Below are 25,774 nucleotides of genomic sequence, written 5' to 3'. Positions count from 1 at the left end.
GACTCCCAGGACTAGGAGGGGAGGGCATGTCGAAAGCCGAAGGAGGGTTACGGGGAACCCACATCGATCTGGCGTCCCTTCGGCTTGACTTAATATCGATAAGCGTGACAAAGACGCAAAATGTCGCACAGGCGGCTGTCGTCTTGGTCAAGAGATTAAAAATGTCCTTAAGGCAGGACCCTCACAAGGACGCCTTTCGAGACATTCAACGCTCTATCGAGAGGAAGACTTCGTTTGCACTTCCTCCATCTAGACTGAAAGGGAGAGCTGGGATCTGGTACGAAACAGGAGAAGAAGCAGGATTGAAAGCACCGTCTTCTTCTCAAGGAGATTTCGCCAATTTGGTGGACGCTCCAAGGAGGTCTTATTTGTCATCGGCTAAGGTTTCCTCCTCCCCTCATGGCGTTATGTATACGTTATGTGACGTTCGCTTTACTACGAAACGGGATATTGTTCAAGCTCATAAGATTGACGTCCGGCAAGCTGATTTGCATAGTCAAACAGCTCGCCAAGACGCATCTTACTCGTCCCTAAGGGACGCTCTGTCAGCGGACAGAGATGACACTGGACAGACTATCCTAGTTTTCGACAGGAGAAGGGCAAAGAATTCCTCATACCCAAGAACACACAGGCGTCCTTTTAAATGCCCTTCTGCAGTGTCGATGAGCGTGACAAAGACGCAAGATGTCGCACAGCCGGCCCGTCGTTTTTGTCAAGAGTGGCGAACGTCCTGAAGACTCGTCCTGATGACGATCACCGTACTTATGCTTAGGACGCTCGCGTTTCATGAGCGGCTCTCCCCTCGCCAGGAAGCCTCTCAAGTTACTCGTGTTGACGCACGTCACTTCAACTATGACGCTTCCCTTGATGTTCGTCGCTCTTCTATTCCGGACGCTCTTCAAGACGCCTGCAAAGAATGCAATCAGGACGTTCGGCAAGCACCTCGCGACGATGCCTTTCGGAACGCTCGGCGTTCCTTTTTTGAGCGCGTGTCTGGATATGTTCATTTGCATTACTAAGACGCAAAATGTTGCACAGGCGGCCACCGTCTTTGTTAGAAGGTAACGAAAGTCTTTAAGGCCGTCTTGGAGACGATAGCCTTACGTCTTCCTATAGGGCTCTCACACTTCAGGAGCAGTGTGCGGCTCTCCAGGACGCTTTTCGGGTGGCCTTTCAGAAGACGCTCGACGTCATAAACATTGATAAGCTTTTTGGAAGACGCTCGATGTCTTACACATCTGGACGCTCGCCAGGACGCTAGCGAGGACGCTCGCCAGGATGCTAGCGAGGACGCTTTGAAGACGCTCGGCATCCTACACGTCATGAAGCTCGTAGAGGCACTTGCCAGGACGTTTCTTCAGAACGATAGGCGTCCTACGCATCAAGACGTTCGGCAGGATTCCTGCAAGAACGCTCTTCAAGAGGGCGTCGTCGAAGTAGAGGAAGGAGTTTGGTCTCGTCAAGATGTCTACTTCTCTTTCTACGAAGGGAGCGTTCAAGAGAATCCATCACTTGATGAATTCCAGGAAAACTGTAAGCAGATTTCGGTGTCATAAAACGCCTCGTCTGCTTTCGGGATTGCGCTGCCGAAGGGGAACATTAAGGTCCTTCCTGTCGTAAGCCCAGTCTCTAATCAGGATCCTACCCCTTCCTCGATTTCTGCGGGAATCGGAAGGCTATATGCTCGAATTCCTGGATTACTTTCCGTCATGCAATTGGGTTAGTTCTCATTGACAAAGTTCTTAATAACATTTTATCGCATAAGCGGATAAGTAACAAAATTTCGAAAGAGCTCTCATTCATTAGTCAGAGGCTCATCCAGGAAAAAGACTTATAGACTACGTCCATGAAGTCTTATGTCAAATATCATAAGAAGCTTGAACTTTCCTTTTCGATCTTCGGTTCTCACTTGAGGATTTCCATTTGAATAATATTATTCCTTTTCTTGGCAAAGAGAATGAAGACAGTCGATTTCCATTCTCTCTCTCTTCCTCGTCGAGGAAAGAATGTAGTAGAGAATTATATGTTCAAGTGACTGCAATACTTAGGTATTTTAACTTCGCGTCATATTACTAATGTAAAGTTCAAGTCATATACGCATATCGTGGTTACCTCTACAGATGGCAACCGAAAGGACTGTTATTTTAAGTGTATTTAATCGGTACTTCCTGCAAACTTCCAGGAGTTTCCGGTGTAAGGACAATGCTTGAAGGTATTGTTACAACAACACCAACTCAGCTTCTGCATGTAGCGAATTATGTTTCGCTTAAATATGCCTGCTTGAGAATTTTCTTATGATCGATAATAGTAACGAACCTATTCCTTCGTAGAAGAGAGTAGCTGGTAACTCAGGCAGAATAGTGCGAAACGAGAGGTTGCTGTCATTGTGGATGACGCAGTATATTTAATCGGTACTCCCGGCAACTTTCCAGGAGTTTCCGATTTAACATTTGGTTAATTAAGCGTAATGTTACGACAACACAAAATCAGCTTCTGTATTAGCGAATTCTGTTTCGCTTAGATATGCCAACTTGAGAGTTTCTGTTCAAATAATGGAAAATCCTATTCCTTAGATTGAAGTAGAATAGCTGGCAACTCGGCATAAGACTGCGAGAAGGTGAATATAAGCTGCTGCCTGTAACTGTCACAGTGTCTCACACTGTCACCAACTCAGTGTTAGGTAGCTCGTTGTACTGCTCAGTCGGTTACGTCTCTCTCTCCCGCGGGATTGATTTACGAACCGTATCTCTGCCCTACAATCATGACTTTCGCCTCGGGTTGAGGGGATTTCTGGTAATCATGAATAAACGACTTCCTTTTGCTAAGAAATTTTCAACAGAGATATCTCTTAGACATGTTCGGCGCTGCTTACCGCACTGTAACAGAATTCTGTACGAGTCTACGCAGCATAGCACTATAATAATGCTCTCCTGCTTATGCAAAGCGCAGCCTTATTAGGGAAGGAAGCATGCTTAGTGAGGGAATGGATGAGTCTGCTGGGGACCATTTCCTCGCTGGAGAAGCTTGTTTCCCTGAATAGACTGCAATTCAGACCTCTACAGTTTTTTTCCTACAGGAGAACTGAAATAACATCAAAGATCTAGAGATAATTCTAAACGTCTCTCAATGGGTTAAGGATCACCTCAGGTGATAATGAGAGGGAGCCAGGCATCCGGACAGAGGTCCTGGCACATAATCTAAAAGAATTGGAAGCAATTTGGTTGGCTCTCCAGTTCCTCGAAGAGTGAGGTTTTGGTCGAGTGGTCCAAATCATCTCAGATAATTCCGCAGCTCCTTCTCATATCCCAAGAAAAGAGAGATGGTTATCGGCATAGGCACGGAACGTAACGATCCTTAAGAGGTTCGTTACACGATTGCACGTCCGTGCGGATCTTCTCGATCGACGGCAGCAACTACTGACGTTTGACTTTTGAGTAATCCTCGCTTAGAAGTATGTCGAGAGTTGTGGAGACTTTGGGGACGTCCTTTCGTAGATTTTGCAATATTGAAGACGAAGAAGCTTCCTCTACGTTGCGCCCTTATTCTCGATCCGAGAGCGGTAGCAATAGACGCCATCCTATAGTATGGAATGGGGATAGTTGGTTAGCCTTTTCCCCCTATTCAAAAGCTTAGGAAATGTAATAAGATAATCGCTGGCGTCAGAGGGAGTGAGAAAGACGCTGATCGCCCCATGTTGGTGCCTTCGAGAGGCTGGATTCACAGAGGTCACGTCCTTCAGAGAGCACTTTCCAAGGACCCTTCCCGAGAGAATCGGTCTACTCTAACAGCCTCACTTCGAGAGGTACCTAAAATCTCTCCGATCTGAGTCTGAATGCGTTCAGACTGTCAAGAAGCGAGAGGATCTTCAAGATTAATTGCAAGTCTCATTGCCAAAGCAAAGCAGTGCTGCATATTTTGCAGTGTACCAATCGGAGTGGGCCGTTTCTGGACATAGGGCAGGAAGAATGACTGTTCCTCTACTCTGACCTCTGTGAATGACTTTACCGCCTTCCCATTCCGTCTGAAGTATGGGATAAGCTAACAGTCCCAACGATTGTAGAATACGGAAATATGTTGTTGACGGCCTCTAGGCTCAGAGATTCGGATCTGTCAAACAACAAAGCCCTTCACGATCTTTGAGGTCTGCGGAAATCTTGATGGAACTTAGACGTAGTCTGAAGTTCTTGATGTCAAAGCATTTCGAACCTCTCCTTTCTGTAAACTTAATACACGTGACCAAAGAAAGGCTAATTTTCTAACCACTCTAGCTACGGAAATGAGGGTTAGTGAGGTTTTAGCCATCATCAGAGGTTTTGGCTTTAGAGGACATAATTCGGTGTCCTCTAAGCCTTCCGTTCTTGCTAAGAACGAAAACCCGTCTAACCCTTGGCCCAGAGGACCTGGAGATCAAGGGGATGGCACAAATTATTGGGCAAGAGCCACAGAGAGTCCTGTGCCCTGTCGGGGCTCTCAAGTTTTATCTTGATAAAACTAAAGAAAGTCAAGGTCATTCGGACAATCTGCGGTGTTCCGTAAAAAGACCAGACTTGCCATGTCGAAGAACGCCCTGGCGTTATTTTTAAGGAGTCTTTCTAAGAGGCTCATTCGTCATGTTTGAACAAGATTTGAAACCTTTTAAAGTAAAATGCTCACGAGGTGAGGGCGCGGCCTCGGAAGCATTTCAACAGAGCATGACACTCAGTAATATCCTGAGTGCCACGTTTGAGCGAAGCAACTCTGTGTTCGCTTCACACTCCCGACGGGATGTGAAGACGACATATGAGATCTGCGAGTCGCTAGGACCATATATCCGTAAAAGAAATATTATTGGAGGCAGGAAGCAGCACGAATCCTATCCTATAGAAAAAGGGATAGGTGTGCTTTTAACTTTGAAGGGTTGGTCGCTTGAGGCGCTTTCCCTTTCGTTAGCCTAGAAGTTATGGGACTAACTTCGATAGGTTAGGTCAGGTGGTGGTTTTAGCTTCGTTGCCCTCACAGTATGGTCAATATGGTCTAGTCACATTGTGGTCACGCCCCCGTGTTGACAGATCATCTAGAGCGCACCAACTACACAGGTCACTACCTTGTTGGCAACTCTAGTAAAGCAAAAGCAGACTTCGGTGACAGTAATCAAGAAGTCAGCTATGCTAACAGGTAAGGAATCAAGATGTCAATCATCTGCACTTGAGGTGTTTCCTAAATCCTTCTATTCTGTCCCTTCCCACCTCCAATGGGTGGGATTCAGCTATATATATCTGACAGGTAAGTTTCATGAACAAAATGTTATTGTTATGATACAATAAAGTTTGTTCATACTTACCTGGCAGATATATATAATTAAAGTACCCACCCACCTCCCTCAGGGGACAGTGGTATGAAAATCTGAAATAGAAAATGGGAATGATTCCTGATATCCGCCTCCCAGCTCGGCGGGAATGGGTACTAACCACCTGGCCGCCCACTGCGTGTGCCGGGAGTTTTGAAATTCTGTCGGACGTCGGAGAATACAGCTATATATATATCTGCCAGGTAAGTATGAACAAACTTTATTGTATCATAACAATAACATATTAAAGAAATGAAGGGCAATTTGACTTTCACTCCAGGAAGAATCACGAATTATAAAGAAACCAAGAAAAACTTGAGTTCCATCAAAAGGAACATTTCATTCAGTTCAGGGCATGTAATAGAACAAGTTCTGTAACACATTTGTAAGTTGATATCACATCACCTTCTTTCGTCAACTGGACTACACATTCAGTGTCTCTTCCACAAGTTCAGCACTCAGTTGCATGTAACCCCAAGAGAAGGCTTTAAGAAGGTCTCCACTTCTGCTTGATTGTCTTGAAAGTGATAACCTATTTTCCATTAGGGTTATATCATAGCTCCTATCCCCTTTCAAATGTATATCATGTTTCTGCTGGAAGAGATGTGTTTCACTTACGTGCTCTGGTCGTCCATGGGAAAATAAATTGACTATAATTGTACAACAGGATAAAACTAAAGCAGCTCCATTATCACTTGAATTTTTGTTGTTCCACCATTAAAGTCCTTGATTATTTAGTAGTCATTTAATCCTCAGACAGTTTTGTACATTATTGTTCATAATGAGATAAAAGTTTTGTATTGTGCAATACCCTACCTTACTCTGTTACTTGATGGTGAGCATTATCCAGGAAGTTTGAGATACCCTTGAGATTATGTACGATCTCTGAAGTTTACCACCCTATATTGTCTTTTATTGATGTTCAGTTGCACACAGATGCTAATATACTTCAACATTGCATCACATGAAGTTGAGACTTGACAAGATGATAGATATAAACTAAAAAGTAATGTAACCCAGTTAGGGAAATGTCTCGTTTGCTTCAGGTGACTGAGGCAGTAATGCTGTATGTGATATACTGAGTGAGAGAAGGCTTCCTGAAATGAAGGTTACTCACATGTTGGTATTGATGACTATTACTGGCTAACTATGCTGTTCCTTGCATTGAAGAATGAGAGATCTTTTTATATTTGGAAATTTCAACATTGTTAAATGTTTTTATGGATCTTCATTATGAGGAGCAGATAAGCTTAATTTTATTGTAGGTTAACTTACATTTTCCTGTTACTTGGTATTATTAAGTACTGTTGATGTTGAAGAATGAATTAGTTATATAGTGTTATTTACATTGTAAATCAATTTTAGGTGACAAAGATAACAAGAAAATAGCTATAATTTTCTTTCAGTCTCTCTTCAGTACTTATTAGTATTATTAAACTTGAAAAGGCCATATTGAACTACCTCTGTCTCACAATTATTTTGAACTGCAGGAGAATGACATGGGCGGAGAGGATGATAGCAAGATGGAAGGTGAGAGTACACGACGATTATCCTAAAGTATTTAAGCTTAATTTAAGCAATATTAACACTACAATAAGTTACTAGCATTTGTAGGGTAAAGTGCAAATTTATTTTTTTTACTTTGTATTTAAAGTGGAGTGTGGCTTCAGGAGTAACAATTCATTTGAATGTTGTGTTTCATAGCTATTAGTAGTTTAGAAGCGTTTTTACAAGCAACATGTTTTATGAAGTTTTATATCTCTACCTATGCATGCATACTCTACTAATCTTTTGCAGTAATATTCAGTGCATGCAGAAAGCTTCCTTCGTTATTTTTTTTTTCTTAGAAAACTTAATGCATTGGCCTTCTACTCAGTATAGAGATGATGATGATACATATATGGATTTGTTTAAAAGGGCTTAAATTATTTTCATTATTTTGTAGAGGCACACCAAATTATCAGTATTTTTAAAGGTTGATCATATATTTGAAACGAGAAAATAAAGTTCAAGTTTATTATCGTGGTATTAGAAAATTTTTTCTTTTAAAACTATGAAGCCTTTAAAAGTGAATGTGCAATAGATTTTGAGTATATAAGAAATAATTTAAAATTACTGAAAGGAATGTTTTTATGATAGCAAGTGTAATATTGAATTATGTTGAAAAGCTTTAGATAGAAAGGCATGAACAATGATTTTGAACTTGAATAGTAGTATAGCTGTTTGTTAAGCATTTTCAACTAGATTGTATATTCTGACCACAGATTTGATAGATTAGTTGAAGTACTGTATCTGTAGAGTATCCTGTCATAGAAAATCCTATGGTGATTTATGAATAATTTTGTTTTGTTTTCAGTTATTCTGTTTTATGAAATTGATTTGACTTATCATTATTTCTTTTAAATTTGGTTAATATTTCAGTACATAGCAGTACTGGTTTATTTTTCATTATATCCTAATTCCTAACAAAACTCCATCATTACCTAGCCTCCAATGTGACGTCTACAGCTGCCTCATCTACACCAAGTAGTGCAGCCCCTACCACTACCACAACTGCTGCAACTGCAGCTGTCAATGGACCCACCTCTGCTGCTGCCTCACCCACTGACCAACCTGCTCCTGCAGTCATCCCAAGCAGCATGGCACCTGCAGTCCGCACTGTACCACAGCAGAATCTGCCAGCTGCAGCTCCTGCCAACACAGCTCCCTCTCTTCCTCCCATGGCTCCTCATCCCTCTGTCAGTTCTCACCCTAATGTAGCCAGTCATCCTGGTGTTCCTCCCTATTCCAATGTTGCCACAGCTCCTGGTATCCCTACAGGTGCCCCTCATCCTTCAGGGCCTACGCATCCCACAGGGCCTTCTCTTCCTGGTGGGGCTCCTCATCCTGGTGGGGCTCCTCATCCTGGTGGGCTCCTCATCCTGCCGGGGCTCCTCATCCTGCTGGGGTTCCTCATCCTGGCGGAACGCCTCTTCCAAGTGGAGCACCTCACCCATCAGGAACTCCTCAAACAACAGCAACTCCTCACCCCACAGGAGCCCTTCACCAAACGGGGCAGCCACACCCATCAGGTGTCCCACATTCAGCAGTCCCTCATCCAACTGCTGCTCCTCATCCTGGTGGGCACACTACAGGAGCACTGCATTCAGTGGGAGTTGCCCATGCTGGAGGTCCTCACCAAGGAGCACCTTCGCATCCTGCAAGTGGTCCTCCTCATGCAGGAGGACCTTCTCACCCTTCAGGTCCTCCTCATGGTGGCCCCCCACACCCTTCAGGCTCTCCATACTCTGCAGGTCCTCCTCACCCTGGACTCCCCCACCCTGCAGGGACACCTCTCCCTTCCGGTTTGCCCCATCCTTCTGCTCCTGTAGGTATGGCCCCCAGTAATGCCATTCCCTCATACACAGTAGCACACACTGCTCCTATGCAAACTATAGTTACATCTCAGGCCCCACCGCTGCCTTCTGGACCCATTCCAGTTCAGGTTGTGGGCCATGGTCCAGGCCCTCCTCTAAATCCTTCTCCCCAAGCCACTACACCACCAAGTGCCCCTCCTCCTTCATAATTTAGCATTTTTATTTCTATTTTCCTTAGTTTTTTCATTTTACTTAATACTATTCGGAGATTGTATTTTCATACATTTTATTTAGTTTACTGTAGTAATTTAATAGTTTGTCCAAATTTCAGACTTTGCATCCCCTTATATTGCCATCAGGTTTTAATGTAAGTTGAAGATTCCTTTTCTTTTGATTTTAAGGTGAATTGGATTATTTAATTTTGTCATAATTGTAGAACAGGGGAGACTATTCTGTCATTTAACTAGTACATATAAATGAGTATGAAATGTTGCTTGGCAACCTTAGATATGAAGTTCCTCTAAGGGAAAGAAGAAAATTAATGTGTTGCAAGACTAGCATCTGTAGTGACTTATTGAATTAAGATTTTCACTTTCATCTTTTTTCATTGTTATTCATTGCATTCTGTTTTGTCAGTGATGCCTGCATGAATGCAAGTGTACCATCAGTAATACCAGAATCTTAGTGTTATTGAAAGGGCACAAATTGCACATTCACCGTGGAGACAGTAGGACTGTACAATAGCTTAAATTGTATCATTTTTTCAATGATAAAAACATTATTATTGTATTTCACTTTAGTCTCAGCACATGTCAGTATAAGTCTTATTTGGTGTGTTGATTATCTTAAGTGTGTACATTATTTACTTACTAGTAATATTCTCAAGTGTTATTGATAAATTTATCATTTGTAGTAAAATGTAGCAGATAATTCAATCACAGGCATTTTTATGGCAAGGGAGGTTAGTGTGTGTGTGATTTTATTGATGAAATGTTAAGTTAGGGAATCCTTGTGTAAATGAGGTGGTAATACTATTTTAGATTTAAGATAGTTCAACTTTATTGGACCTATCTGATATAAATGTAACAATTAAGTGACTATAATCTCTTTCTGATTATTTCTCTTGGAATAAATGTTACATAGTTCCACTGTCTTGCTTGAAAGCTGTCAACGGTCTGTAACAGTTTACAATGAAAGTCCAAAAAAATCAATGAAAGTCCAAAAAAATCAGGTTAATTTATATACAGTATATGTATTTAACAATATATAGTTAGTAAAAATTTGATGAAAGACATTGTATTGTTTAATTTTATTTTTATGTTGCATTGCTGTCTTTAAAACTTGAGTTTTTGTAGACATGGACTTCAATTATGCATCCAAGATAAACCTTGAAATTTAAGTATATTTGAACAGTGTGTAGATTGAATTTTAAGCAACTCAACAGTGAATTATGTCAATGTATAAATAAAATTTGTATAATTATAATTGCAGTTTTATTGTCAGTATTAAGTACAGTATTGATATCCAGATATTAATAATTTGATGTTTTATTTATTTGTATTGTTGAGATTCAAAGTGAACTCGTCACAAGGAAATAGTCTGATTTCAAGTTTGTCAGTATGTTCATTTGCTCCAACTCGTAGGATGTGGGCAACACAGAATTAAGTTTTAGATATTTAGAGACACATTTGTGGCTGAAAATGAGTTTTCAGAGATGTCAACCAAAAGGAGAAGGTTTCTAAAATTCCCATAGTAAGAAGTTCATGAGTGCAACAAATCATTGTGGAAAAGCTGTACCATCTCTCTTGTGGAAAATATCAATGAAGTCTTAGGAATACTTTTATATGGGAATCTGAGGTATTCAAAGTAGTATATTTATAGGATTTAATGTCATTTCTAGATTGCTGAGTTTTTCAATTTTTTGTAATTGGAAGTGAAAATTTTAATAACTTTTAACAATCAACCCATTGATTATGTTGCTGTATTTCCATGCAGAAAGTCCCTGTCACTATTTTGTTTTTAAGACTGAAAAGCCTCATACTACACATAACCAAAACCTAAAGGCCCGGCCACACGATCGAGCAAAGGTGTCTGCTCGATGTGACGTCAGAAACAGAGAAACCGTGGATAAGTTCTGACTTTAGGCTTCTGACATCACATTGAACAAAGTTCGTTGGGCAAAACTCAACCGTGTGGACAGGGCTTTAGATGACCCTATGCATCAGTCATTTTGTGCTGTATCAAGAACAAGTGAGGGGGAGGGAGGTAAGCAATTGTTCATGAAAAATTTCCACAAAAAAACATTTTATGAAAAACAACTTTCACTAGTCCCATTAATCATGTACGGCCTGAATATTAATTTAGGAGGGAGTACAATTGGTAGTCCATTTCATGAAGTTTCTAGGAAGATGGCAAATAAGGAATGAAGGTAAACTAGATCAAAAGTCAATCCTCAGAGACCGGAATTAGAGATTTTGGCACAATAAATTTTTTATACCTGAGAGGGGCATCCACCTAAAGGGCCAAAGAAGTGAAATAGTTTGAAGTATGTAGAAGGATTTAATTGATGATCGTGGGGTACCATGTCAAAATAACCCCAGAATGGTTATGCCCCTTCACTGCTAGGTAAATGTTGGATTACCCATAATCTGTCAATCAATCAAATTAAGATTAGAGAAGAGGCAGCAGGATGTTGAACGTGAAAGGCTGTTGGACCAACTTTGCATATGGAAGTAAATTGTGAATGAAACATGACGCTGTTGACATTGTTTGATTGCCCATCATATATATTCCAAGCAGAACTAATTGGTGAGAAATACTGATAAACAGAATGGTAAAAAGTATAGTGTAAATATGGGTCATTATGTTTTGAGATGGTTTGGCCATTTGGAAACAATAGATAATGGTAGTTCGGTGCAAACTGCAGGATAGGAGTGAATGAGTTATTGGGAAGGAAGGTCTTAACATCCATTGTGTGAGCTTGCAAGGTACTGTAGATATAAATGACAGTGATGGTAGGGGGATTTGATGTGTTGACAAGTCTTTTTCGTGTAGATGTATGGACATGTTACGGGCATTCTCTGTGCAGGAGCTTCATTTATAATTCATAAGTTAAACTGAATAAGGAGGTGACCATTAGGTTGTTTTTTCCCTGGATCCAAATGTTAAAGAAATGGCATAACGTTGAAAAAATGTAAGCTGTACCTGTATTACAAATTCTATAACGACCATATCCGCAGGAGTTAGATGCTGTAAAGGAAAAGAGGGTGCACAGTTGATATTTATAACGTAAATGTTATGTATATTAATATTATCCGGTGAAGCAAGTACAGTAAAAGTTCTCTTTAAAAAATATCAATTGTTATTCTGCCTATGTTAATGATTTTTATAGTTCTGATCCGAACACAACTTAGATGAAATAACATTGTTAAAACGTATTATTATCTTTAAATCTCAATGGTCCCTGCTTAATGAAACTTACTCCACTGCTATTCATGAGATTCTTTCCTTCTCATTTCTCGTCTTGCTTAGCTAGTTTGTGTTAATTAATTTAGTGCACAATGAACACTGGATTGATAATAATCTGTCCAGAGCTTCTCCTCGGGAAAAGACCTCACCTGTCCGAATCTTCATTTATCGAAGTACGTAGGCTGGTTATATGCGTCGTTCTGGAAATGTTCTTGAGGTTTCTGCTTCCGAAGACATTTTTCTCACTTCAGAGTAAGTTGATAAAGATGTTTCAGGGGTAACTGTACAGTTGAGTCTCGTTAACCAGGGTCTTGGCAATTACAGTCCTCTTAACCCGACCCCTGTCAATTATGGCGACCAGTCTGTAAAGCTGAAGATTTCACCTTCAGGAAACTCCTTGTTCTCTACTACAGCTCCTAGATGACACATATACATTATTGCACTGAATGCTATGCAAGGTAAGTTCATGTAAGTGTTGTTTTTCACTTCAACGATTTAGGGGCTAATTGGTTCCACACACACACTGTATGTCCTGAGTTTTTGCATAATGATACCAAGTGTATTATTAACGAACACTCCAACCCCGCCCCCTCCCAAACCATCCAATTATCTTCAACGTAATACCTCGGGGAACGAAATGTCAATCACAGCCAGCAACCTTTCACCCTGGTTCTCGAATACTCTATAATAATTCATATGTTTTCTGCATTCTTAAGCATTGCGTTTGTCAATTCAATAGAAGGCTTTTAATCATATTTTTTTTATTTATTTCTGAAGGTAACGGATGACCTTAAAATTTTAGTGGTTTAACCACTGAACCAAAGTGTCTCATTAGTCGGCTCGTTGAGGTTTAAATCACCTATGTACGTATTTACATTTCATGCACGGAGCAGCCCTCATGCGGTGCACTGTTAGCATTACTTGAGGTTCTTTGCAACGTCGTGCCTTCGGCCACTAGCTGAACCCCTTTCGTTCTTTTTACTGTACCTCCTTTCATATACTTTCTTCCATCTTTCTTTCCACAATCTCCAAACAATTGACTCATAGTGCAACGGCGATATTTTCGTCCTGTTACACCTTTCAAACCTTTAATTTATAATTTCCGTTTCAGCGCTGAATGACCTCATTGGTCCCAGAGCTCGACCTTTGTCCTAAATTGTATATTCAATTCAATTCCTATACTGAAGTGAACAGTTGTCTTTACTGTAGTTGGGAGTTGTTAGTATAAGTAACAGGTCTTCATTCAACCAAAAACTACGCCGGCCATTCCATTGAGGAGTGAGAGATGTGTATTTCTGGTGATAGAAGTTCACTCTCGACGTGGTTCGGAAGTCACGTAAAGCCGTTGGTCCCGTTGCTGAATAACCACTGGTTCCATGCAACGTAAAGCACCATACAAACAAACAAAAACTAGGCCTTTTGTGGTTCAGATGGTGTTTTAATTACCCTTTTGCCGCAAGGCTTTATTACTTCTTTCTGTATACCTAATATTTGCATTTACTTGATACGTATTCTATTAGAAACCGTCATGATCTGGTGCTCATTACCACGAGACTGATAGAGAACAGTGATTTAGTGATAAAATGCATATACTGTACTAGCGTCCTAGTTACGAAGATGATTTCCTCAAAAATATCAAGCGCCAATTATCTGACGAGTATTTACTGTGATGTGCGGCAAAAACAAGTTTTAAATTTATATTTAAAGAATTTGTATTCTCTCTCTCTCTCTCTCTCTCTCTCTCTCTCTCTCTCTCTCTCTCTCTCTCTCTCTCTCTCTCATTATGTGTAGTGTATATACATCTTGGCCACCGATTTGCAATTAAAGCTGAACGTTTTGCTGATAGTAATGGTAACATAGACTATATCTTTATCGGTAACTTCCGGGTAATTTAGCTTGTAATAATCCATTCTGTAGGTGCCTGAAGAGAAAGACAGAGTACCTAATTACAAAATAAATTGACATGTAGTATTTCGTCTTAAGTGAATGATTTGTTAAGTTTTGTGTATTAAAATGGAGGAAGTTTTATTAAACTTTTGCTTGATAAATTTGTCATGTGGATTCATATAGTATCCAAAATCTGCATGAGACAGGCGACAGATTTCCAATACTTATTATGTCACTTCTACAGCTACGAAATTCTTGTGTCACACGCTAGTTATCTAAAGGTGTGACGTAACAATCACCAGTGGCCACAATGAAAATCTCTTGGGATTTGTAACACGAGATTTGACAGATAGTACAGTTATGTGACATGTGATGGTTTCCAAAGTTATGCACGACAAAAATAAGTTTATTGTATAACGTAATAAATAATAAATTCTCATCTGATACATAATTATCATGCGTACCAGCTACACGTTTTTTTTTATTATATGTGCTTAGTTTTTGTTTTTTTTCTTTTTGGCGGCAAATACAGAATTCCCATGGCAAAATAAATTCCACGCTTGCCGAGAAATTAGCACTTGACTTCAATAACCAAGTGGTTATTTGAAAATTATTGAACTAACAAATAATACAATCCTTTAATATTAAGGCACCGAGTTTTGAACAAAACAAAGTAATTCCATTGATCTTAAACTCCACATAATAAAAATGCCGATGTTGCAAGTGATATAAAGTCAGATTTTTTTTTGGCCAATAGTTGCATTTCAAGAGCAATGATAATATATACTGTTTATTAGTTTTTGTCTGAGGTCATTTTTTGTAATGCATATTATAACTTTTTGTGCATTCATTTGTCATTACCACCTGTTTATAAACAGGTGGTAATGACAAATGAATGCACAAAAAGCAGATTAATAACAATCTTCATGTATTAATTTACGCTACAGAAAACAACCTTTCGAAAAACAGCTCATTACCGCTTTACATCCATTAGATTAAACCCTAGACATTATTAAAACTTCGCTATATTAACTTTTCAACTCACGGCCACAGTTTTAAACATGTTTGTGGCATGCGGGAGTCACTTACTTACAACGTACAACAACGTCAGTACTTTTAATATAAATTAGAGTATGTTTCTTCTTTGACGAGAAACTGGTCATTCAAAGCAAGAATAAACAACTCAGTCCACGTCAAGTCAAAATACTTGATCAAATGATTGGTTTTGCTAGTAATGCTACAGTGAAAGGCAAAATGTCTCCGTTCCATAACGGCGTTATTATTTCATCTAAATCAGTAAAAGGATTGTATAACATGTTGCATGAACTGTATGGATTAGAGTGCTTGTTGACAATTCGGCTATGTCAAGACACAGTCGAACATCTCTTTTCTTTCATACGGCAAATTGGTCATTGTCATGATCATCCGTCACCTTTGGAATTTAAATATAGACTACGGGTATTCATAGTAGGTAGAGACAATAGTTTAACCGATCAGGGTCTTAATGTTTGTAATAATGATGAAGCTACATCTTGTGTCACTACAGAGTGCTTAAATGTAAGTAGTCCATCTCAAAGCTCAAATGTTGCTCCCAATGATCTAGATTCCGAGATATGTATCTGCGTGTCTCATGAAGCACCTTCTGCCTGTTAACAATGAGACTGAGACTGAGGAAGATCAAGTAGAAAATTTAATAGAGATAGAACCTGAAGCACTGATAGGAAATGAGTCCCTAAGTTATTTGGGAGGGTTCGTAGCGTTTAAATTTAGAAATGAGTATACAACATTAGGCTCAGCTGATGTAGATGAAACAGGCAAGGACTGGATATTATATGTAAAGAGAGAGGTATTATATAGGCCGCCTAATCATTTTAGAGAAAATCTATAAGAAATGGAAGATTTATTCAAAATTTTCCATGGTGATGCTCTAAAACCAGGAGTCGGAGCAGTTTCAAATCTTACTAATATATTCAAGGCCACCAATATTGATGTTCCGGAGGAGGTCATGAACATTTTTATTAGATGTAGGCTTCATTTTAGAATAAGAATATTAAACTCTAAGAAGGCAAAAATTCGTAGTAAAGGTGTGAAAAAAATAAAAAATATTGTTCAGTAATATTGAAAATCTATTTGATTGAAATGAGAGAAAGAATGCAGAAATCCCATAGAAAAGCTATAATAAGATGTAAACAAATTGTTCAGTAATCCTGAAAAATCACTTGATTGAAATGAGAGAGAGAGAGAGAGAGAGAGTTAATTGCAATAAGATTTCCAATAAAATGTTAGGAATAAAGCTTATATCATGCGTAAAGTTTTATTTCCATTGATATATTTCCTATCATATGTATTTGTATTTTGGAAATATAGCCATAAAGACATTAATATTAACCTACTTTCTTAAATGCAATGTTAGGAATCCATAAAGAGGCATGAACAATAAGGCTGATGGTCCAGATCATAGCTACAGGACAGCGTCACATATACACTCAGGAGTCTCCAGGTGACGTCACAGAGCACAGCTGAGCTCCCGGCACCATGCGCGGTAACTCACCTTATCTTATTCCATCTTGAAACAACTATTCCAAGATCTGGGCCCGAGTAAGGCTCGAACGAAGGAAACGGGTGGGGGAGGGAGGGGATGGCGGGAGTTCCCAGTACTTTGTGTGGGCGTGGCTTATACTTTTTTTGAAGTCTGTAGAGATACAGAAATACCCTAGTATTTGTCTTAATGAGCTGGTGTAAAAAGTTTGTCGCTTGGTGTTCTGCGTTTTGGGGAAAGGTAGGGGTTGATATTCAATTTTACTAGTAGAGTGCTTTAAGAACTTTTCTGATTTTTGTAAAATATTTTTAAATATTAGGTATTTTAAAGGTGTGTGCTGTTGCAATATAAGGACTTTGAACGTCTCTTATCCACCGAATTTGTGGTTTTAACTATAATGTATATCTCTTCCATTTTTCCAAATAATGGTAAATTTTTACAACAGTTCCTACTGTTTTTCTGAAGTAATAATGTATTTTCATATGTTTTAACGTGTATTGAAATATTGATAATACATTGGGGAATTTTTTTTGAGACTTGATACACCTACTACATCCAGCAAGGTTGGATGGATGGATGGATGTATGATATTTAGGGCAAACGCCCAGGCACTGGGGCACAACCAGGTTTGCGGCCCTTTGGCAATGCGGAGTTTTGGGTGGGTAAATAACCATCGGCACAAAATGGCATTTTAATGAATAAAATGCAGTAGAACAATTATAGCCTCCGTAGGGGGGTAGTGCCGTCAGTGAACTGCATGCGGTGCACTGTTGGCAATTACTTAAGGTTCTTTACAGGTGCCTTCGGCCCGTAGCTGCAACCACTTTCATTCCTTTTGCTGTACCTCCCTTCATATTCTCTTAAATTATCTTACTTTCCACCCTCTCCTAACACTTGATTCATAGTGCAACTGCCAGGTTTTCCTCCTGTTACATCTTTCAAACCATTTACTGGCAATTCCCATTTCAACGCTGAATGACCTCATAGGTCCCAGTGCTTGGCCTTCGGCATAAATTCTATATTCAACAAAATTATAGCGTACTTACCAACCCATAGCTAGGCAACACTGGGTAAGAGGGCGACCTTTATGGTAATTACTATGAGTAATGAGCGTTTCATCTATTTCTACTACTGCTGTACCAAAACTGAGTCCCCTCATTACAGAACCTTCTCTAACCAATACTGGTCTTAGAGGAAATATTCGAATATTTAATAATAGGACGATGGTTCCAAAATTCACTTAAAGACTGGCAAGGGAAAATCAGCAATTTCCATACCGGCAATTTAACTTTATCCAAAAACTTTCTTAAAGATCCCACTGTTGTAAGTAACACTCCATGTTGCCTTCGAAATTAATGCATGGCGAATAATTTTAATAAGAATTGTGAATTAGTAACTGAAAATAATCAGTTACTGGACATATCTTCACTCCATGAAAGACCCGAACCAAATGACAAGAGAAAATGTGACACCTGGAAGACTTTTCCCCCTGGTCACTGGATTCCTTCTCATACGACGTAAAGCCTGGGCCACACATTGGCGATTTCAACCCGCGGAAGGCGTAACGGCCGAAATTTTGCTCATGACGACCCCACTACGCTCTCATTACAACCAATTCCCATAAATCGGCATAGATCGTAACCAAGTCCCCGAGCTTGGCTGACAACTTTGCGCCAGTGATGGCGACTATGCAAGGCTGCCTTGCATAGTCGCCGTCATTCCACAACTACGGTAAAAAGTCGCCATGTCATGGCGCAACACGCAACAATTTCGTAATGGCCTCGCGGCATTTGATCACGCAAGTTGTAAGTACTGGTTGTAGCTAGCAATGGTGAGTTACGGCGTTCAGTAAAACATAAGCCATGTACTTGGCAAACCCATAACGTGCGCAATCGGTCCGAATGTGTCAAGTGCCACGGCAGCCTATAAATGTAGTTCGAGGGCTTAGTTAATTGCCCACAGCTGCCTCGGTTCTGGATTCAAGATTTTCTGCATTCTTGTTATAATTTGAGAACTTCAGATATAGCTAAATATGCCACTGAATAAAACTTAAACACAAATATATTCTGTAATATAAATAAAGATGTAGTTTAAATTTTATTCACGAAATTTACAGTTTTCTAACAGTTTTCTTTATATAAATAAAGACGGAGTTTAACTTTTATTCACGATATTGACATTTTTTAACATGATTTTCTTTAGTGCGTTCATTGCAATCAGTCAATATATTAGCATGTTCTTAAGTATAAAAAAATGCATTTTCTATTTAGAGTAAAACATATATTGCATTAAAAATTTTCAGTAGGTATTCTTGATATAATTTGAGAAATTCAGATATAGATAAATATGGCACCGAATACTACTTACAAGAAGATATATTTGGTAATTATATGAATCTCTTTTAATTTTAAGTTTTATTTGGAAATTTACAGAGTTTTCCAACATGTTTTCTGAAGCATGAAAATGTATTTGTTCATCGTTTTACGAGTATATCATTGATTCCTGCCAATGAATGAAGCCTGAAGGGGAGTTTACATAATCACGAAGACGACCTCATGTGTCGCAGAAGACGACCTCATGTGTCGCAGAAGACGACCTCATGTGTCGCAGAAGACGACCTCATGTGTTACAGAAGACGACCTCGTGTGTCACAATCCTCTCGATCTGCCTCACTCCTGGCAGTAGGATTTTTTAAAGTAATAATTAAGTTGTGCAACACACAAGCGGCTAACACCAAGGACTCAATACGATCATGAAGATTCATGGGGGTTCTGAAACAACTGAATCTATGGGAGATAAATGGAAATTATATAGTTATTAGACTATATAAATATATATGGTAGCATCCATGTTCACCACTCAGCACAATTCCGTAAATCGGAAAATTACGTAATTAAATCGCCAATAAATCGTCAAGAATCGCCATGCCTTCATGGAACTCGCCATCCTGTAAAAACCGTTAAATGTGGGTGTGGCCTAAATCATCGGTGATTTGCGCGTGCGACTACGTAAATACCTAACCTCATCTCAACTTTCACAATGATGATGTAATGGTTCATTGCATAAGTCGTCATGGAGTCTGTATCAGCTGACTTTTCTTTCTTTGTCGAGCCCAAGCCCTGCGACTATATAGGAGATTGATCGCCAAACCCATCCTTTACGAGAGTCGTGGTCTGAAATTGCAATTGAGTGACCCAGGCATTACTCCACTATGCTCCCATTACAACCAAAACGTCATTATTTGGCAAAAATCGTAACCGAAACCCCGAGTTTGACGACTTTGCGCCAGTAATGGCGACTATGCAAGACTGCCTTGCATAGTCGCCGTCATCCCACGACCACTGTCAACAGTTGCCATGTCATGGCGCAACACGCAACAATTTCGTATTTCGTAATGGCCTCTCGACTTACCGCATTTGATCACGCAAGTTGTAACTATGGTGAGTTAGGGCATTCATTACAACATACGCCATGTACTTGGCAAACCCGCAACTTGCGCAGTAAGTCAGACTGTCAAGTGCGTCGGCAGCCTATGAATATATAGTTATAAAGGGCTTCTTTAATTACCCACAGCTGCCTCGGTTTTCAATTTTGAGAAAAGTATATTTTGGATTAAAGATTTTCTGTTCTTGCTATACTTTGAGAACTACAGGTATAGCTAAATATGACTCTGAATACAACTTAAACAACTATATGAGATTGATCGTCAAACCCACCCACCCTTTACGAGAGTCGCAGTCTGAAATCGTGACCCAGGCTTAACCACAATGCAATGTTAAGGAGAAAAAAAACCTTATCAGAATCACAATGCAATTCTAAATTAAGACAAACTCGCATAAGAGCAGAGACTGTAAGTGTTAAAGTAAACAAAAACACTTGGAAATTTTTCGAGGATGGTGGTGATATATACGCACATCTCGGATATAGTGATTTTTCCCAAAATATTTTCGGAGACTTGTTTATTTTTTATATGCCAAATGCATCTGTAATACTATAAATATCGTAGAATGAGTTGGAACTGTTGTAAAATATCCAAATAATCACTATCTTTAATCTCCCATTGATTTTAATCTCACTTGATTTTTATGATTTTACAGGAATACCCACTCTGATATTCCGTAACTACATTGGTAGTCTCCCGTTGTTGTTTTTGATTAAGCTGGCCTCATGCCAGCATGGACTCTTACTCATAGAGGAGCCTGTAGGTTATTTTTAATATTTCGTAGGTGAATGGTGAAGTTTTAAGGATATGAACATACTCTTTATTACGATCATATGGATGTGAAAGTGAAATATGCATAAAAAAAACGTGAAATGAAAGGTTAACAGGTGAGGTTACAAACACCTTTGAGGCCTAAAGCACCCATCAGTAGGAGAAAAAGATAGATAGCAGCGAGTAGCTGCAGGCGAGTCAGAGATAGCCAGTAAGGAACATTGAAACATTCATCGTCGGAGAAAAACTGGAAAAAAGCACAAATCATTTACTCGAAAAAAAAGCACCGATCGTTAGTGCCAGAGAACGATGAAACAACAACTTAAATATTCAAGTTTTAGAGAAAGCAGCAAGTAAGTTAGTGAAAGCTTAAGTGGCAGTTAGAGCGACAGTTGAAAAATTTTGGTCGTTAGACGTGAGGCGGCAGAAAACGAAGGAGAAACGAATTGTTTAGTAGTAGAAAAAATGGATAGTTGCCAACCAAATAATTAACAACTATTCAGTGGTTAAATAACGATACTGTTCTCCGAGGACGTAGTCTGGAAGTTCTACCTCGTCTTTTTTGGCATCGTTGAAGAGGTCGTTTATCAGTTTGTTTTGTCTAACAGCTTTGACTATATATCCTCGAAGCTCTTGGTGATTGAGAAGGACCTTCATTGCAACGCCCTCTCCAACGAGTAGATTCTCCGTTGAGCAGATCTACTGGAACACAAAGGCAGTTTTTCAATTTGCATTTCTTCGTCCATCCCTTGGACTGACGATTCTTCGGTCTGAGTTCCTGCTTCGACATGCAAAACAGGAACTACTGGCGGTGTTGGGGTTGGGGGAATGATTCCAGCGGTCGGGGGGAATGATCTTAGGGGTTGGAGGAGGATGGGGAGCGGGAACGTGGTGGTAAGGAGAATGTTAGGGATTGGGAATATAGTTATGGGTTAGACAGAGTTGTCCAAACTGGGGTCCGGGGTACGCATCATAGATCATGAGGGTACGTGAACAAACAAGGAACACACACACAACAGAAACATCCCATCAGCGAACATCAGCCTCACATCTCACATTAAGTTGTTTAAGTAATTTTCAAGCATTTTATTAAATCATAATTTTTATTTGTGTAATAAATTTGAATTATTTGACCAACACTCCTATAATGCAGTCTTTTCGTAATTATTTTACTATTTGCATGATTATCCTAAATAAAACTGAGTTTGGTCAGCCATGATGGGCGAGGGGGTGTTTACGTAACAGTAGGAGAAGGTAATAAAGGGTACAATAAGCGAAAATGTTTGGACAACCCTGGCACTGTTAGAGGATGTTGGGAACTGTTAGGTTGAGGAATTTGTGGTGCAGGAGGCAGACTCGTTCTTGGGTCGAATTTGGGATTGATTGGAAGTGTCTGGGCAGCGATGGTTGACGCTCTTGAGGTTTGCAGGTGGAAGGGGAATGCCTTTCATCTTCCAAATTTGTTGTAATCTGGCAGGACATCCCTTAAACCAAGCGTGGTGCCGTTGTTTGCAGTTGGGACATCGGACAGCAGTGTGGCCTTCTGCCCTGTATTTCTTCGGCACACTTGAGTTTCATGCCTCTGGCCGCATATCCCGCATATGTGTTGGGACTTGTACTCGTTTTTGTGATGCTCGAACCTCTGACACTTCAAACATCTCAAAGGTTCTGGTATAAAGGCTGCTTCTGTCTGATAGGTGCCGAGGGCCCCGAGGTTGACCCTGGGCGGTATTTGTCTTTTAAAGTTGGCTTGTATCTCCAATGTTCTTTACCAGCCTTAGCTTTAAATCTCTTGGCGCTCATGATGTTGGACACTTCGAGGATTCGATCGATGGTGATGTATTTGGGAACTTAGTGTTTTTTTCGGCAGGATTGAGTAGCAAACACAAGCGGCCGTTCTTTAGCAGTTCAGCCGATTTATGATCTCTTGGAGTGATGATAAATTCTCCCCATAAGTTCGGTCTGGCTATGAGATTTGCTCCGTGTTACGTCTTTTCGAGGGCCAGTGCTCTGCATAAGATGTCTGGCTTTCGTTGGTGACTGCTCTGATTTTTGGTAGTGCTGGGAATTCTGTGTGACAGGTCGTATTCGGCGCAGATGTCGAGGGGAGCTGGTTGTTGTTGTTGGTGTTGTAGGGTGCCGGAATTTTCTTCAGTTTCTTTTTTTCTTGCGAACGGCTGCGAAGCCTTGGTTGTCGTCGGGACCCGGGTCCTTCATAGGGATTCCAGGTGAGAGAGGGGCCTTTTTGAACTCATCGTCGACGTGTCCCCCTCACCCCACTCCCCACCCAAAAAAAAAATCACACACAAAGCACTAAAAAGTCTAAAATAATAACTAGAAAATTATTACGCAAGACGTAGTCTCCCATACTTAGTTTCTGGGTACTTGCATTCTATATATGTACGCAAAGCATTACTGGGTATTTTTAATGAGTTATTAACCTTCAGATATTTATTTTAATAATTTGGATTTCCCGTGGCTAGTTTTGAATGCAAAAAGCGTTACTTGGTCAGTAACTGAAAACTGAATTGTAAGACATGGCCCACGTGCTTTTGGAACGGAAGGCCCCCCGACTAATTTGGCCTTAGTTTGCTTCTGTAGGTGTCCCCATAAGCCTTAGTTTTGAGGTCATCATGGAATCAAAATTCAACAAAACTGATGTTATTGTTGAATTTTGATTCCATGATGACCTGTAGTGCATTTAGGTAATCTGGTCATTAGTGGAGTGATAGATGTTAACCAAAACGGAAAATCTTTTTAAGCCTTTTTCTATAGGACTGTGAAGTGTTTATCATTAATTTGAAAATTTATTATTAAAGTAAGCTGGTGGCTTCTGGTCCAGTGCCCGCCATTTTTAGGAAATGGAAGCTAGCAAACTGAATTAGATTTGGTTTTTATATATTGACAAATTTTTGAAGCCTGATATACCTGAAGCTTCTCAACCCGTCTTAGGTACCTACTTCCTGAAGGGTTGTCATTTTCCATGACTGAAAAAGTTTTGATAACCATTTAGAGGAAATGTTCACAATTTTAATGTTCCTAAGCCAACCCATGCGTTATCGCAGTCGCAGGAATTCTTGACTGCTATATTAAATTTAATAGCTTCAGCAAATAGTCTAGTGCATTTAGGTTGGGTTACGAGAAAAATGTTCAAATTTGAAGTCTAACAGATAAGAGGTCAGGTAAATACTTATCGCTAAGACGAATATACATTAGACAAACCGGATCAACCTCGACAGAGGTTACTTGAGATAGATTTAAATTAAAATATTAACAGTTCTCTGCTAAAAGGAGTTGGGGACTGGGATGCTCTTCCTGTTAGTAAATCTTAGGTTTCGAAAATGGATGTCATCATGAAATGCATTGCCCGTCCTGGGCACAAGGTAGAACGAACGACGAGTGTGGAAGTATGCATCCTCTTTATGTGCTAAATATTTTAAAATAAGGAAATTTTCGTATTGTGATTTTGAAAGTTGTGGGTATCGCTTGACCACCACCTCGATTTATCCGGGCTTACGGCCGGGGTTAACCGTAGCATATTTCACTCGAAATGTCGGCTTGAATTAAACTTTAATAGCTTTCGTAATTTGTAAAACTGCCATTGTCGAGTACCTCTGATGGTGAATGTTTCGGTTATTTCTCTTGTGTAGAACTTTGCATTCTCCATTTTCTGAAGTTTTTTCTCAATTCCTGAATTTGAAAGTATTAGAGATTAACATGAGATTTTTCTTTGCAAAGCCCCACGGCAAGAACATTGCTTTAATTAGCTTCAAAGAAAGCGTTATAGGAAAGTTACATTAGAATGTTCTAACAATTGGACCGTAATTTTATTTGTCCGATGGAGATTATTAAATTTTCGACCATATTTTATTCATTTAAATTCTTCACGCACGATTAAATTTTATTCAGTATATGGCATTAAGGAATGCGCATGTAAGAATGACTTTAAAATTTAAGTGGCGACAAAGGCTTCAAGGATGGATTCTTAATAAAACGTACAACATGCGGTTGGACGTCTGAGGCCAAGTTAATTATGAGGTCAGAAGCATATTCTCGAACTGTAACAGAGATCCGGACATTCCCTGAAAAAGCGGGACGTCATATCTTAAAAACTAACCATAGAATCTCCTTGAAAATAATCTCATTTCAACAACGAAATCAACGGAGGTCTCTTCATATGAACTAACCAAACCTAACTTAACCTAACCTCTGACCTCGCACAACCCTCAATAACTTTGTCAAGATATTTTTATTAAGTAACCGTAGTAAAGGTAAAGTTCTCGGCTTTAATTTGATATATTTTAAGGTTTTTATAGGTAAATGGCGTTTAAAGTCCCAGTAGTAATTAGTGGATGTCTAGAAGCTCGTCAGCTGACATTTGAAGAAAACTCGGAACACGGATCCCTCGGTGGCTTTATTTGTAAGATATTTTTAATATTAGGGCATCGCTATAAAGGTAAAGTTCTCAGCCTTATTTTGACGTAGCCTATCATATGTAGCTTTTACTTGGAGTTCCATCTGTAGTTTTAATTTGATGTATCATTTGTAGGTCTTGAAATTTTACTAAAACTGAGAAAAAACTAATTTGTAGGTAGTAACCGAAAGTGGTTAAACGATATATAATAAAAGCAGACCAAATTTTATTGGCGACTTCGTTCCCAACCGTTTTTGGCCTCCAGGATACAAAAGAGATACCGTATTTCAAAGATATACCATATTTCATTTAACACAAGTGCCCCTGGGAAATAAAGTAATTTAAAACGGCACAAATTCACCATAATGGGCATAATAACAGGTCATTGTCGTTTTGGTGCGAGGAAAGGAAAATAAGTGTAATTTATATTGACAGGAGTGTAAAATCAAGCAGCTCGATAAACAGTAGTATTTCTTCAAATTTCAGAGATTTATAAAACTCTTACAGAGCAGATGTTCTGATTCTAGATTTCCAGCGTTCAAACCAATGGTTCAGATTTTGGAATGTTTGC

General features: G+C 39.5%; 1 protein-coding gene across 8 annotated transcripts in view; it reads left to right on the top strand.

The window, feature by feature from the left end:
* The window catches only part of LOC135203588 (SWI/SNF-related matrix-associated actin-dependent regulator of chromatin subfamily E member 1-like), a 148,968-nt gene extending 138,801 nt beyond the window's left edge, over positions 1–10,167 (top strand). For all 8 annotated transcript variants that reach the window (XM_064233367.1, XM_064233368.1, XM_064233366.1 and 5 more), the window contains 2 exons: positions 6,817–6,856; positions 7,814–10,167. In XM_064233367.1, the coding sequence (XP_064089437.1) occupies positions 6,817–6,856; positions 7,814–8,697 (924 nt within the window). In that variant the 3' untranslated portion in view covers positions 8,698–10,167. The remainder of the gene's footprint in view (positions 1–6,816; positions 6,857–7,813) is intronic.
* Positions 10,168–25,774: the final 15,607 nt, after the last annotated feature.

The sequence above is a fragment of the Macrobrachium nipponense genome, chromosome 36 (assembly GCF_015104395.2).
Source record: "Macrobrachium nipponense isolate FS-2020 chromosome 36, ASM1510439v2, whole genome shotgun sequence".
In the NCBI taxonomy this organism is placed as follows: Eukaryota; Metazoa; Arthropoda; class Malacostraca; order Decapoda; family Palaemonidae; genus Macrobrachium; species Macrobrachium nipponense.
The sequence above is the reverse complement of the archived record's forward strand: the minus strand, read 5'-3'. Positions and strand labels throughout refer to the sequence as shown.